General features: G+C 43.7%; 1 protein-coding gene across 1 annotated transcript in view; it reads left to right on the forward strand.

Annotated features, from left to right (window-relative positions):
• The window catches only part of LOC128697360 (hemocytin), a 444,623-nt gene that overhangs the window by 142,802 nt on the left and 284,902 nt on the right, over positions 1 to 16,919 (forward strand). The window contains exons 41-42 of the mRNA XM_070093851.1: positions 7,842 to 7,942; positions 8,958 to 9,098. Of these exons, the coding sequence (XP_069949952.1) occupies positions 7,842 to 7,942; positions 8,958 to 9,098 (242 nt within the window). The remainder of the gene's footprint in view (positions 1 to 7,841; positions 7,943 to 8,957; positions 9,099 to 16,919) is intronic.

A 16,919-nucleotide genomic window follows, 5' to 3' on the forward strand; every position in this document is an offset into this window, starting at 1 on the left:
GAGGAAAGTTTTGTTCCCAAGGAAACAGAAATAATAGGAGGGCCAAAGCAGGTCCTTGGTTTGCAGGTGTAGGAGGCAAAACTAAGTCACAACAGGAATGGAAAGGTACACAGGAGGCATAGGACCCAGGAAAACAAGGAGATTAGTAGAGAAGAGCCAGAAAGCAGTATGCGCAGATAGGAGGGGCCCAGCGACAGTATAAAAGCGACATAGCATCGAAAGTCAAATCTGACCCCGGAAACTGCTGTATAGCCCATTGGGAGGAAGACAACAGTCCCAAGGACAGGTGATAAAGCTGAGAAAAGAAGGTGGAGAACTCACAGAAAGCTTGATCCAGAGGTATGGCAGGAGCTCAACACGAGATTTTAGGGAAGTATTTACAGTAGAGACAGGAAGGACTCTGAGGACAGACCAGATAGGACACCAACAGGAATACACCAACAAGTATTTGGAGCGGCATACATACAGATGAGGTGGAAAAACTGCTAAGGGACATCGATACCTCAAAGGCAACAGGACCGGACAACATCTCTCATGGGTCCATAGAGAGAGCAGATATGTTAATAACGTACCACTTACCACAATCTTCAACACATCCCTGGAAACTGGGCAACTACTGAGGTATGGAAGACGGCAAATGTAGTTCCCATTTTCCAAAAAGGAGACAGAAAAGAAGAGGCACTAAACTATGAACCTGTGTCATTGGCAGCGTGTATAGTATGCAAGAGTATGAAGATTATCCAGGAGGAGTGGTGGAGCACCTGGAAACGGAACAGGGTATAAATGCCAACCAACCGCAGATTCCACGGAGCAAATCCTGTGTCACAAACCTTCACAGGTTTTATGATAAAATAATGGAAGTAAGGACAAAGAGAGAGAGAGGGAATTGGGTTGATTACCATCTTCTTGGACTGCCAAGAGAAGGCCTTTGACACAGTTCCTCACAAGAGAGAGATTGAGTGCCCAGAAGCTAGAGCATGTTTGTATATAGGAAGACTTTCTGGATCAGAGAATACCTGACAGGGAGGCAACAGTCATGAGTACGTAAGTGATGTATCACAGTAGGCACCTGCCTGTGAGTCCCACAGGAGTCAGTCCCTAGGACCAGTGCTATTTTTGGTATATGTGAGCGACATGACAGAGGGTTAGACTCAGAAGTGTCCCTGTTTGCAGATGATGTGAAGTTAATGAGGAGAATTAAATCTGATGAGGACCAGGCAGGACTTCAAAGAGACCTGGACAGACTGGACACCTGGTCCAGCAAATGGCTTCTCAATTTAATCCTGCAAATGCAAAGTCATGAAAGATAGGAAGAGCACAGAAGACCACCAGACAGAGTATAGGCTAGGTGGCCGAAGACTGGAAACCTCGCACTCCAGGAGAAAGATCTTTGGGGTGAGTATGACGCAGAGCATGTCTCGAAGCACACATCAATCAGATAACTGCTGCATGGGCGCCTGGCAGACCTGAGAACAACATTCGACACACTTAGTAAGGAATCAATTTCAAAGACACTATGCGTTATGTCAGGCCCATACGCCAGATGTGCAGCGCCTGTTTGGAACCGCGCTTGATAAAACACGTCGAAACTAGAGAAAGTACAAGGTTTGCAACAAGGTTGGTTCAGAGCTGGGGAATGTCTATGAAGAAAGATTAAGAGGAAATGGCCTGGCGACACTGGAGACAGGAGAGGTCGGGAGACATGATAGCGATATAAAAATCTTTTCTTGTCAGATGAATCAAAATCAGTTAGGGTTAGTGTAATTAGGAATGCTACCAAATAAGCCGCAAATTAGATTAAGCAGCACAAGTAGTCAAGAGATAAATCAGTGTTTCTCTAATCCATAGGAGTGCTACAGCGCAAAGCAAGTCAGATAGCCTAAATAATGTCATGGGTGAGCAGGGCCTGCTACAGTTACTCAGATGTTATCAGCTCATGGGCCCGAGGAGAGAGGATCTAGTAGCAACCGGTGAAGCGGGGCCAGGAGCTAGGACTCGGCCTACAACCACAAATAGGTGAGTACAAATAGAGTGAGTACACACACTACACACACCACACACACACACACACACACACACAAATGCACACACAAATACACACATGCACACATACAAGCATGCACATACAGCAATTTCAGTGTCCCCAATGGAAGGCATGTACCTAGGACAAAATAGTAACTAACACACACACATACACACATACACACATACACACACATACACACACACACACATACACACACATACACACACATACACACATACACATACACATACACACATACACACACACGTTTGGGCGATGTAGTAGGCAGGATCCATGTACATGGCTTTCAGCAGAGGTATGATAAAGCTCACGGCGCAGAGAGTGACACAATGGCGATCAGTGAAGGCGCGGGGCCAGGAGCTCAGATCGACCCCGCCCAACCCTCAACCCAGGTGGTACAACTAGGTGGTACACACACACACACACACACCAAATTAAATGAGGATACACAGGGGATTATGCAGTGGGAGATGAAAGGGTGAGGTCAGTCTTTGTGTATGAGCTCCAGGAAGTTGAAGGGGAAACATATGAAGCAGAAAACAAGGAAGAAAAGCAATTGAAAGCATCATAAGCAATAATAGGAGAAAACGACGGCCAGCTGGAAAATTTTTCGGAGAATAGGGGGAGTTTGTAAAAAGAACCCTGCCAGTGAAAGTATTCAAGGCAGAGCGACTGGAACAGGATCCTGCAGGAAAGCCTTGATTAAAGGACATGCAGCTACAGGAAAATTAATATCTGTGGTGAATAAAGGGAAGGCCAGAAACAGGAGAGATGGGCAAAGAGGAGGAAGAGGGGGGATGGAGAAGACAGACAGGAGATCCCAGACCCAGGAAGAAGATCAAGCCAGCCTCCCTCACAACTTCCTATAGAAGCCTCTGACAGGTCAGCCCCAGTGCAACCAAACACTCCTAAATCAAAACACTACATCACCACATCAAATGCCCCCACCACTACATTACAAACTCCACCCCCACAGCAACAACCCACATAGTTTCCTTACAGGTCTCCTTCCCCCAACCCCAATATACCTCCCAGACCACAGTCTTAGAAAGAAAAGTTAAGTGTGGTATACAAATGCAGATGGAATAACAAACAAGTATGAGGTGTACGAAAGAATCAAGGAGACATCCCCAGGCGTATGCCCTCACAGAAACAAAACTCACCAGAATAATAACAGATTCCAATCTTTCCATCCGGATATCAAATCCTCCAGGAAAGACAGAGGAGGAGAGAGGAGGAGGGTGCACTGCTCATTAAAAACCAGTGGGGTTTGAGAAAATGGAAGGAATGGATGACACAGGCGAGAAAGGACTACTTAAGTAAGACAATCCAGAAGTCTGAGGACATGTAAAGGTGATAATTGCAGTAATGTACAATACTCACAAGTTGCAGGAGGCCAAAGAGAGAATCGATGAGAGCAACAGGCATTGATCTCGACACACTAGCCAAGGTAGCCAGGAGCACACATGGGGAGCAAAGTTACTAGTTATGGGTGATTTTCAATCACAGGGGATTGACTGGAAAATACAGAACTTACATGGGTGTCCTGAAACATGGAGAGCCAAGATGATGGATGTGGTACTGGAGAACCTCATGCATCAACATGTTTGAGACACTACCAGAGAGGGAGGAGGGGATGAACCAGCAAGACTGGATCTTGTATTCACCTTGAGGTAGTTGAACATCAGAGGTATCATGTATGAAAGGCCCCTGGGAGCTAGTGATCATGTGGTTCTGCAATGCTTCACGACTACATAATTGGCTCCAGAGTGGAGTGGCAGAATAGGCTGGGAAAACCAAACTACAAAAGGGGAGACTACTCAGGCATGAGAACTTCCCATGGAGTCATTCAGTGGGAGGAACTGGCAGGAAAACCAGTCTCAAGAAATGGACTATGTGGCAACCAAAATGCAGGAGGCAGAGGAGGTTTGTTCCCAAGGAAATAGAATTAATGGGAAGAACAGAACAGGTCATGGTTTCACCCAAAGGTGTAAGGAGGCAAAAACTAGGTGTACTAGAGAATGGAAAAGGTACAGAAGACAGAGAACTTAGGAAAATAAAGGGGGTGGCAGAAGGGCCAAGCGAATATGCACAGATAAGAAGGAGGAAAAAAGAAGGGAGGCTCCAGAGACAGTATGAAAATGACATAGCATCCAAAAGTAAAGACTGACCTGAAGCTGTTGTACAACCACATCAGGAAACAACAGTCAAGGACAGGTAATCAGACTGAGGAAGGAGTGATGGGGAATTCACAAGAAGCGACCAGAGGTATGTCAGGAGCTCAACACAAGATTTAAAGAGGTATTTACAGTGGAAAGCAGTAGGACTCCAGGAAATCAGAACAGAGCACACCAGCAAGTGTAGAGGTACATATAGCAAGGAGGAGGTGAAGAAGCTGCTATCTGGACTTTCCCGGCACCTCAAAGAGAGCGTTAAGGATCAGACAACATCTCTCCATAGGTCCCTTAAAGAGGAGGAGAGATATTGCAGGCCATTAACAAAGATCTTCAACACATCATTTGAAACTGGGCAACTCCCTGAGGTATGGAAAATGGCAAATGTAGTCCCAATTTTTAAAAAGGGAGACAGACATGAGGCACTAAACTACAGACCTGTATCACTAACGTGTATAGTATGCAAGGTCATGGAGAAGATCATCAGGAGGAGAGTGGTGGAAAGAAACAAGTGTATAATTGACAACCAGCATGGGTTCAGGGAAGGAAAATCCTGTGTCACAAACCTACTAGAGTTTTATGACAAACCTACTAGAGTTTTATGACAAGGTGACAGAAGTGAGACAAGAGAGAGAGGGGTGGATCGACTGCATATTTTTGGACTGCAAAGGCCTTGACCTGATTCCTCTTACAAGAAGGTTACTGCAAAAGCTAGAGGATCAGGCACACACATAACAGGAAAGGCACTGCAATGGATCAGAGAATACCTGACAGGGAGGCAACAACGAGTCATGAGTGCAGCGACGAGGTGTCAGAGTGGGGCGCCTGCTTGACAAGCGGGGATTTACAGGGAGTCAGTCCTAGGACCTGTGCTGTTTTGAGTATATGTGAATGACATAACGGAAGGATAGACTCAGAAATTGTCCTTGTTGCAGATGATCACAGAGATTAATGAGAAAGAATCAAATCGGATGAGATCAGAGCAAGACTACAAAGAGACCTGGACGGGCTACAAGCCTGGTCAGCAACTAACTCCTTGAATTTAACCCTGCCAAATGCAAAGTCATGAAGATTGGGAGGGCAAAGACCGCAGACACAGTATAACGTTAGATGGCCAGACTGCAAACCTCACTCAAGGGAAGATCTGAGGTGAGTATAACTTACCGAGCATATTTCCTGGGTGCATCAGAAATCAGATAGCTGCTGCAGCATACGGGCGCCATAGCAGAAAGCCTACCGGATGGTTCCGATGCCTCAGTAAGGATTCATTTAAGACTCTGTATACCATTTCATGTACCCGCCACTGGAGTATACGCGCGCAGTTGGAATCCACACCTAGTCAAGCACGTCAGAAATTAGAAAGTGCAAGGTTTGCAACAAGACTAGTCCCCAGAACTACGGGTTGTCCCCATATGAAGAAAGGTTGAGGAAAATCGGCCTGACGACATATGCCTTGGAGAACAGGAGGTCAGAGGGTATGTGCCTTGACATATAAAATGCTGCGCGGAATAGGCAAGGTGGACAGACGGGATGTTCAGAGAAGGGACACAGTGCAGAGGTCACAATTGGAGTTGAGACTCAGATGAATCAAAGGGATGTTAGGAAGAATTTCTTCAGTCATAGAGTAGTCAGGCCTTGGAATAGCCTGAAAGTGACGTGAGTGGAGAGGAACCATACATAGTTTTAAGCGAGGTATGATAGGGGCTCATGGGGCAGGGAGAGAAGGACCTAGTAGCAATCAGCGAAGAGGCGGGCCAGGGGCTGTGAATCGACCCTGCAACCACAAATAGGTGAGTACAAATGGTGAGTACACACACACAACTCTCTCTCTCTCTCTCTCTCTCCCTCTCTCTCCCTCTCTCTCCTCTCCCTCTCTCCTCCTCTCTCTCTCTCTCTCCTCCTCTCTCTCACCCCCTCTCACCCCCTCTCTCACCTCTCTCCCCCCTCTCCTCCCTCACCTCTCTCCCTCTCTCTCCCCTCTCCTCACCTCTCCCCACCCCCCCCACCTCTCACCTCCACATCTCCCCCTCCCTCACTCTCCTCACCCTCCCTCTCTCTCCTCCTCCCTCTCCTCTCTCCCCTCTCCTCCCCCTCCTCTCACCTCCTCTCCTCACCCTCTCACCTCCTCCCCCTCTCCCCTCACCCTCCTCCCCACTCTCTCCCCTCCTTCACCTCACCCCTCACCCCTCACCCCTCACTCCCACCCCTCCCCTCCCTTCACCCCTCCTCCTCCCTCCCACTCCCCCTCACCCCTCCCCCTCTCACTCCCTCTCCCACCCTCACTCCCTCCTCACCTCACTCACTCTCACCTCACCTCCCCCCTCACCCCCTCCCCTCACCACCCCCCTCCCCACTCACCTCACCCCTCCTCACCTCCTTCACCTCCCTCCCCACCCCCTCCCACTCACCTCCCCCTCCCTCACCCCTCACCCCTCACCCCTCACCACCTCCTCCCCTCCCCCCTCACTCCCTCCTCTCCTCCCTCACCCCTCACCCCTCTCTCACTCTCTCTCCTCTCTCTCCCTCTCCTCCACCTTCCCTCACCTCTCACTCCCTCACCTCACTCCTCTCACCCCCTCTCTCTCCACCCTCCCTCCCTCTCTCTCCTCCCTCACTCACCCCTCTCTCTCTTCCTCACCCCTTCTCTCACTCCTCCTCACCCCTCTCACTCTTCCTCCTCATCTTCCTCACCTCCACTCTCAATCACCTCACTCCTCCTCAATCACCCCCTTTCACCTCTCACCTCACCTCCCCACCCCTCTCCCCACTGTCTCTCACTCTCACTCTCTCTCTCTCACTCTCACTCTCTGTTACTGAGATGTGAACAAGATAAAAAAGGAATTGACTTTGAAGATTTCGGCTGTATAGGAATAAATTGGGTGACATATGAGGCTAGAATTTCAAATCAGTGGGTTTAGTGCTTCCCTCTAAATATATAATATATTTATTTACTACAAGTGCATGTATACATTGTATACAAGCCTAGCTGACATCAGTGACATACTACTATATAGAAAGCCCCTTGTTATGCTGAGCATTTTGGGCAAATTAGGTCAGTTTTGTCCCAGGATGTGACCCACAACAGGAGACTAACACCCAGGTACCCATTTTAAACTGATGGGTGAAGAGGGACAGGACAGCAGTTGTCTAATGGAAACACATCCCTAATGTTTTCCAGCCATTCTGGAAGAGATTCGAACTCAGACCTATAATAATAATATTAATATTTGTATAAAGTGAAGAAACACTTGGTCCTTACTGTAGAGAAAGTAGGTTTTTATCATTATAATTTTGGGGGCAGTGTTGAACCGATAAGGGAATTGGGAGAAGTCAGGGTTTTGTTAGGAAGGGATTGACAGCTCCAGTTCCTTGGATCAAGATCCCTTCACCATCATTAAGGCACTTTTTCTTGAAAGGGGAGAAAGTAGAAAGTGTAGGTGTGTATGTGGTCTCTCACTCATTTTTGTACATGATTCTGCAACATCTGCACAGTACTATATATTTACTTGATTAAAACAGTACTTGTCATGAAGCATATTATGTTAATCATATTTCCCAGTAGTAAAATGAAAAGAATGAATTATTTTGCTAATGATCATTGTTCTGTCTTTCCATTTTAGTGTGTCCTCCAGGCCAACGATACGTGCAAAATGCCATACGTTGTGACCGCCTCTGCCTGTACTACCGCTATTACTTGCAACAGCAGAGGGGTATATGTATGGTAAAACAACAGATTACACTTTTGTAGAAGATAAAGGAAGTAAATTTTGATTTTATATTACTCTACCTAGTGCAGACTCGACAAAACAAAAAGACATACTCCCGTGGACAGACTGACAGGGCAGACAAGTAGTGCATTAGTTTCGTATTGTTATGGTCCATGATATTATTTTTCATAATTTAGATTCTGTTGGTATATTAAGCCTTTTAATATTTTCATGTTTCTTCTTTTACAAATCCTTCTAAACTATTCTATGAACTTCTGCTGCTTATATTCCCCTCCAGGGAGGCTCCTTGAAGACGATGATGATGAGGGGCTCTTAATCTAATTGGATCTGTGCTCTAATTTCTTGAATCAAGTCTGAATGCCTTCCACATCCCCAGGTGCTGCATGACATCTATGGGGTACTGTGTGCAAGGGGCTTAGACATCCAGCAGGCATGTGTGAGTGTGTTAGGAATGGAGGCAAATGGATTTTGGGACATGTTGGAGTGTGAGCAGGGTAATATTTTGTGAAGGGATTCAGGGAAACTGGATAGCTGGAATGGAGTTATGAAGGTGTGAAGTACAATGCCTACATTCTAAAGGAGGGGCTGGGATATTTGCTGTTCGGAGGGACATCTGAATTATTGTAATGTTCTACTATGATGTCTGCCCTTATGAGAAGGAAGCTGGAGAGTGAATGATGGTGAATGTGTCTCTTTGGATGTCTCTGCCTTGGTTAGAAATGGCCATGTTAAACTGCAATACTATATTTTTGCATAACTAATTCAGATGATTTATTATACACAAGATTAAGAAGGAAACTCTCAAGAGTATGTCTGATTAATTTGTATACAGTACATGTATTATGTAGTTTAGTGTTATAGCTATTTGTATTTTATTTCTGGTTTCTCAGTAGCTGTTTGTGTTTTATTTCTGGTTTCTCAATAGCTATTTGTTTTATTTCTGGTTTTTTAATATCTGTTTGTGTTGTATTTTTGGTTTCTCAATTGGTGATAACCTCCGTGTTTCAGCATGATGAGCAGTATGCCCCAGCCTGTGTGGATAATCAGTCAAATGTAGCCTGTCCAGGAAATCTCTACTTGAGGGACAAGACAACATGTGTTGCTCTCCAAGACTGTAACTGCCACTTTCCTAATGGAACGTCTGCACCGGTAATCATTTATTGTTATTATGGTATACAGTGGTACCTCGAGATGCAAACTTTTTTTTGTTCCAGAAGGCTGTTCGAGTGCTGATACCGAATGAATTTGTTCCCATAAGAAATAATGTAAATTAGATTAGTCTGTTTCAGACCCCCAAAAATACACTTACAAAAGCACTTACTTAAATACACTTACATAATTATTCGAGTTTTGAGCTGTTCGTAACCCGAGGTACCACTGTATTTCAACACATTAGTATTAGTCTGCCTGAAATGCTCATGTATGCTAGTGGCTTTCTTTGTGCTTAGCAGTATTTTATTACATGTAAACTACACATTGTATACTGTGCAGAGAAATGAAAATTTTGATTTGATTAAATATGATAGTTGGTGATTCTTTGTTTGTGTCTGAAATTAATCATGGTTTCCTTGTAAATGTTTTGCTTGCAGTTTTTACTTTATTTTCATAGTTCACATGTAAACACTTTTTTGTGTTTAAATTTAAAAAACATTTAACCCTTAAACTGTCCAAACAGATCTATGTTCACATGCGTAGTGCTCCAAAAGTAGATCTACGTTTTTTACATATTTTCAAATACAGTGGACCCCCGCATAACGATCACCTCCGAATGCGACCAATTATGTAAATGTATTTATTTAAGTGCGTTTGTACGTGTATGTTTGGGTGTCTGAAATGGACTAATCTACTTCACAATATTCCTTATGGGAACAAATTCGGTCAGTACTGGCACCTGAACATACTTCTGGAGTGAAAAAATATCGTTAACTGGGGGTCCACTGTATAACAAAAAAAAATGTAGATCAGAGTTTTTTTTACACATTTTCAAAAGTAAAAAAACAAAAGGAAGATCTACGTTTTTTACGTACTTTCAAATGTTGAAAAAACGTTGATCTATGTTTGGACAGTTTAAGGGTTAAATTTGTGAATTTTTACTTTTTTAAATTTTGTTTTTCATTTATATTGTTTCAAATTCTCTACGGTCCAGTTGACACCAAAATCAATACAAAAATGCTTCAACCTAAGATACACCAGTGTTTAGGGTTTGAAGCCGATCAGAAAAGGCAGTCTTTAGTTATTACATGGAACACAGCTCAGTGTGAATGCCAAGTTTTCTTTTAATAAGCCCTCCGGTGAAAGTTTGAAGCTGATCAGAAAAGGCATTCTCCAGTAATTGATCTGATTCGAAAGGTTTCAAGTTTTTTAACAATTTTGTTAAAATTTAAATTTTGCAGTTCACTCAGACTAAAGTTAATATTTTGGAGCCAGTCAGAAAAAGCATTTTTTAGTAATTGAATATAAATGAATTTCATGATTTATTCAGTAAAACTAGCAAATTGGGACTTGTGCCACCCAATAACAGCATGTCCTGTGTGTGTTGTTAACCACACCATTGGTGAAAATTTAAAGCCTATTAAATGAGTTATTCCTCAGTTATGGCACAGATTCCAATAATTCCAAGTTTAACTAATTTTTTATGTACCACAAATTTGCATGCACACAAAAAAAATTTAATGAACACTTATCATATAACTCATATAACCTGTAGTTACCAGCGGTCGCAATATACACAACGAGAAGCAATTATTACTACAGAAAAAGCGTCCTTCCTCCAAAATTTCCACCAGTCAACTATAGTGATAATATAGCATTTATTGTGGTGGAGACGAAAAAAAACTAGAAAAGCTAGATACAGCGATTGATAAACAAGGGTTGAGGCTCGACCGTTCGTCATTGTAGGAGCTGCCAGAAATCACCGGTTTCTTCAACACGCAAGTTATACTTTTGTATCAATCAAATCACATATTACTCGGGTAGATAATTTCCAGTAGATCCTTCATGTGTTAGCCCAAATCACCGACCAGTATGTTTTAAATAAGTGACCCGCTGATCAGATCAGATCAACTGGTCCGAACCCTCGACTGGTCCGAACCCTTGACTGGTCCGAACCCTTGACTGGTTTCAAACGGATTCGTTGGACAATAAAGCAGACTGTAAACGGATGGGGTTGTAGGCGCCCTTATCAAACACAAACAATAAATATAAATCGGGAACGTACACGGTAAGCTGTCCAATATACAAGTACAGTTAGAAATAGAAATACAAATAGCTAGAGCTTCATTTAAGGAGGTTATTAATAGAATATTCAAGAGGTTGCTAGTAGAATTACAGTGTATCAACCATTCAAATCATTATGAAGCTCTGTGTAGTCTGTGGTCAATCAAACAAATGGGCTTCCACATGGATAAATTGTTATTTTTTGTGGAAATTGGTGTCACGCCCCTTGTGCAGATATCCAAGAACTATCTACAAGCAGTATTAAAACAGGGAAGTGTTTTTGGGTATGCCCAAATGAGATAAATCTGTGGACTAAAATCACAAGGGTATTAAAAGAGGATAACATCAAAGCTGCTTTCATAGACAACCTGGAAGCTTTCTACAACAGATGGGAACATAAAAAGTCTGGGGTGAATGGTACTGGCCATGTAGTCAGAAACTGTAAGGCTGGAGGTGATGTCCTGGTAGTCAGTAAATGTGGGGCTGATAGTGCTGTCCTGGGAGACAGTAATGGTGAAGCTGGAGGTGCTGTCCTGGGAGACAGTAATGGTGAAGCTGGAGATATTGTCCAGGTAGTCAGGAATTATACGCAGGAAGGAATACACATAAATGACCTCATAGGGGACAGGAGCCATAGTAGGGAAACAAGTGTAGTCAAAGATAAGATAAAACCAATATTGCAAACTAGAAATACCACAGGAAATAGCAAACAAGAGGACTCCACTAGCAATAGTGAGGATATATTACCAAAAACAACTGGTGGGAGCTCCATTGTTGGTGCTAGGGAGGATAGGAATAAGACAGGGAAACATGCACCTACAGGGAATACAGTCACAGAAACCCAAGGCAAATGGAAACCAAGCCTGTGCACATACTATGCACTTGGTATCTGCAGGCATGGGATATCTGGAAAAACAGACGGGACGTACAACTATGACCACCCTAGAAAATGCCATGCCCATATGACAACAGGAAAATGCAAACTCAATTCCTGTAAGCTTTTTCACCCTGGACTGTGTACCTCTTCAGTACAGGAAAGACTGTGCTATAACTTAAATTGCCAGGCACACCATCTAAAGGGGACAAAAAGATACAAAACATCCAGGCCATGGGAAAACCTGGGTAGCCACAGCCACTCAAGAGGGAGAGGTTTTTTAGTGCCAGGAAGGAAAAAAAACTGGCAGGAAATGGCAGAAATCGTACACCAAATCCAGTCATTCCTGGAGTGGAACCACAGTCGATGGCCTCCACTCCAAACCAACAGATACAGATACTAATGCCGGAAAAAAAATCCCCCCCAGTACCAACAATACCACCAGTCCGATGACATTCTTCTTTGCAAATATACAGGGTCTAAAGCCAGCAACAAACAAAAAAATACCTTTCATCCGTGGACTGCTTGCAGAGGCAAAGGCAATGTTCGCGGCTTTCACTGAGACCCACATAAAGGATCACTTGGACAACGAAATATGGATCCCAGGTTACAACCTATACAGATGTGACAGTGAACAGGCAAAAGGGGGGGGAGGGGTTGGCCTGTACATTGCAGAGTCACTTGTTTGCACAGAACAGCTTAATGCCTCAAATGATGTAGTGGAAGTTTTAGCACTAAAGGTCGAGAACCAAAACCTAGTCATTGTGGTAGTCTACAAGCCTCCGGATGCAACATCCCAGCAATTCCAGGAACAGCTGTTAAAAATTGACCACTGTCTGGAAAATCTTCCAGCTCCTGCACCCAGCATCTTGCTCCTGGGGGATTTCAACTTAAGGCACCTGAAATGGAGGAATATAGCAAATAATATTGTTGCAGTAATAACACCAGGAGGCAGCTCTGATGAAAATTCACACTCACATGAGCTTTTAAAAATCTGCACAAAATTCAATTTAAACCAGCAAATAATAGAGCCTACTAGACTGGAGAATACACTAGACCTCATCTTCACTAACAATGATGATCTGATAAGAAATGTCACCATATCAAAAACAATATACTCAGATCACAACATAATTGAGGTTCAGACATGTATGCGTGGAGCCCCAGACCGACATAATGAGACTAGTCACGAGGGAGCATTCACCAAATTCAACTTCAATAACAAAAACATTAAGTGGGACCAAGTAAACCAAGTCCTAACCGATATAAGCTGGGAAGATATACTAAGCAACACAGACCCCAACTTATGCCTAGAACAGATTAACTTGGTGGCACTTGATGTATGCACAAGGCTTATTCCTCTAAGAAAAAGGAGGAGTAGATGTAAAATAGAAAGAGACAGGCGCTCCCTTTACAGGCGACGGAAAAGAATAACAGAGCGGCTAAAAGAAGTCAATATATCTGAAATGCATAGGGAGACACTGGTCAGAGAAATAGCAAGCATCGAACTTAAGCTAAAGGAATCTCATAGGAGTCAGGAATCGCGGGAAGAACTAAAAGCCATAAATGAAATCGAAAGAAACCCAAAGTATTTCTTCTCCTATGCCAAATCAAAGTCAAGAACAACGTCGAGTATTGGGCCCCTACTTAAACAAGATGGGTCCTACACAGATGACAGCAAGGAAATGAGTGAGCTACTCAAGTCCCAATATGACTCAGTTTTTAGCAAGCCGCTAACCAGACTGAGAGTCGAAGATCAAAATGAATTTTTTATGAGAGAGCCACAAAATTTGATTAACACAAGCCTATCCGATGTTATCCTGATGCCAAATGACTTCGAACAGGCGATAAACGACATGCCCATGCACTCTGCCCCAGGGCCAGACTCATGGAACTCCGTGTTCATCAAGAACTGCAAGAAGCCCCTATCACAAGCCTTTTCCATCCTATGGAGAGGGAGCATGGACACGGGAGTCGTCCCACAGTTACTAAAAACAACAGACATAGCCCCACTCCACAAAGGGGGCAGTAAAGCAACAGCAAAGAACTACAGACCAATAGCACTAACATCCCATATCATAAAAATCTTTGAAAGGGTCCTAAGAAGCAAGATCACCACCCATCTAGAAACCCATCAGTTACACAACCCAGGGCAACATGGGTTTAGAACTGGTCGCTCCTGTCTGTCTCAACTATTGGATCACTACGACAAGGTCCTAAATGCACTAGAAGACAAAAAGAATGCAGATGTAATATATACAGACTTTGCAAAAGCCTTCGACAAGTGTGACCATGGCGTAATAGCGCACAAAATGCGTGCTAAAGGAATAACAGGAAAAGTCGGTCGATGGATCTATAATTTCCTCACTAACAAAACAGAGAGTAGTCGTCAACAGAGTAAAGTCCAAGGCAGCTACGGTGAAAAGCTCTGTTCCACAAAGCACAGTACTCGCTCCCATCTTGTTCCTCATCCTCATATCCGACATAGACAAGGATATCAGCCACAGCACCGTGTCTTCCTTTGCAGATGACACCCGAATCTGCATGACAGTGTCTTCCATTGCAGACACTGCAAGGCTCCAGGCGGACATCAACCAAATCTTTCAGTGGGCTGCAGAAAACAATATGAAGTTCAACGATGAGAAATTTCAATTACTCAGATATGGTAAACACGAGGAATTTAAATCTTCATCAGAGTACAAAACAAATTCTGGCCACAAAATAGAGCGAAACACCAACGTCAAAGACCTGGGAGTGATCATGTTGGAGGATCTCACCTTCAAGGACCATAACATTGTATCAATCGCATCTGCTAGAAAAATGACAGGATGGATAATGAGAACCTTCAAAACTAGGGAGGCCAAGCCCATGATGACACTCTTCAGGTCACTTGTTCTATCTAGGCTGGAATATTGCTGCACACTAACAGCACCTTTCAAGGCAGGTGAAATTGCTGACCTAGAAAATGTACAGAGAACCTTCACGGCGCGCATAACGGAGATAAAACACCTCAATTACTGGGAGCGCTTGAGGTTCCCAAACCTGTATTCTCTGGAACGCAGGCGGGAGAGATACATGATTATATACACCTGGAAAATCCTAGAGGGACTAGTTCCGAACTTGCACACGAAAATCACTCACTACGAAAGCAAAAGACTTGGCAGACGATGCAACATCCCCCCAGTGAAAAGCAGGGGTGTCACTAGCACGTTAAGAGACCATACAATAAATGTCAGGGGCCCGAGACTGTTCAACTGCCTCCCAGCATACGTAAGGGGGATTACCAACAGACCCTTGTGTTACGTTGGTTTCCCTTATTTCTTGGATAGTAAAGTTCTCACTACATGTTCTAGTGTGGGGTAGCTTTTACTTAATGGCCTTATTTGTCTAGGGGTAATACTTACATCATGGCTGATCATCTTGAGTGTCTCTGATACCCTTTCACCAGCCCTCTTCACAGGTTATGTAAACTACTACTATAAAAATATAACTGTATTCTCAATAGATATGTACAGAATATACAATCACAGCCTCCATTTTCAAAACAAAATCTACACACTCCATGCCTGTGCTCCACATGGTGTGTTGCAACAACTCTTGTCCTTCACTCTTCCTGACATAACTCTGGGCTAACCAGTGTTTTGACACACTTTAGTCGCCCTGGGTATGGTGACCAAAACTTAAATTATAAAAACTCACCCCTGGAGCACACATGATGCCCCAAAAGATAGGAGAAGGACCCAGAGATCCTGCCAGGTTGAAGGTCAGCCACAGAGAGAGAGAGAGTCAGTGAGAGGGAGAGAGAGAGAGAGGCTAAGCTCCACCCACCAAAACAAAAGACTGTTGCCAAGCACAATTCTCCAGTTACCACAATTCTACCACACCTTAATTTTACTTTTACAAAAGGAAATACAACTTTATAAACTACTTATTTAAATTGTGTGTTTATGTGTCTATAGTATAACCTATTATATTGAGAAAAATAGGCTTGACCCAGTCATAAGGTTGATCAGTCCTTCTGACATTTAGAGCAAAGTCCCCATCAATTCAATATAATTAGGTATTCCAGAGTAACTGTTACTTATAAATACATGTTGGGTCCTATAGCCCCATAACACCCCCACCTCCAGACGAAGTCTCACAAAAGCTAGCCGTGTCCCTCAGGATACGGCTAGTAAAAAGTATATTGCTTAAGTCTGAAGGCGGTAAACAAGACTACTAGAAATGCTACATATTTCCTAGCACCATAACTACTCTTCACTTTACTGTTATTTACAACAGATTGCAGAATTTTTTAGAAAAGCATTTTAACCATACCCATATACTCAAGTGTGTAACTATTTACAATTTTAGTGACTTTTAAACAATACACATTACAATGCAAAAATTGCACACAATGCCTACTGTGAAAGCCCGCACCAACAGGCCTGTGCCTCTGCTGCGGTAATCCAGCAAGCAACTGGTACTCCAGGGTGGCATCTTCCTGATCAGGAGACGAGAGTAGAGCCAAACCCAGAGCAGTCAGGCGTACACCAGGCAGGAAACTTCACAAAACATGTCAAGGTGTCTCTCACTTGGTGGCCAAACCAAACAGTGAGACTTCCAGTCAACACTCACGATCCTTAACATGGTCAGGCACTCAAGCCCATCTTCCGAGGTCCCACTCCACACAGATCCTCCAAACTTATGAAGAGGAGGCTGACATAGAACATGGAGGGGTCCAAGGGACCACAAAGGCAAATCGTCGGGCCGTTTAGTATATAGAGCACACCAAGACACAACATCACATACCTTCCTGAACGTCTCATGTTACCGAAGGTTGTCAACCACTGCCTCAACTCACATTTACGTACACCCTGACCCTCGTCACACTTTTGGCT

Source organism: Cherax quadricarinatus, chromosome 44, assembly GCF_038502225.1.
Source record: "Cherax quadricarinatus isolate ZL_2023a chromosome 44, ASM3850222v1, whole genome shotgun sequence".
Lineage (NCBI taxonomy): Eukaryota > Metazoa > Arthropoda > Malacostraca > Decapoda > Parastacidae > Cherax > Cherax quadricarinatus.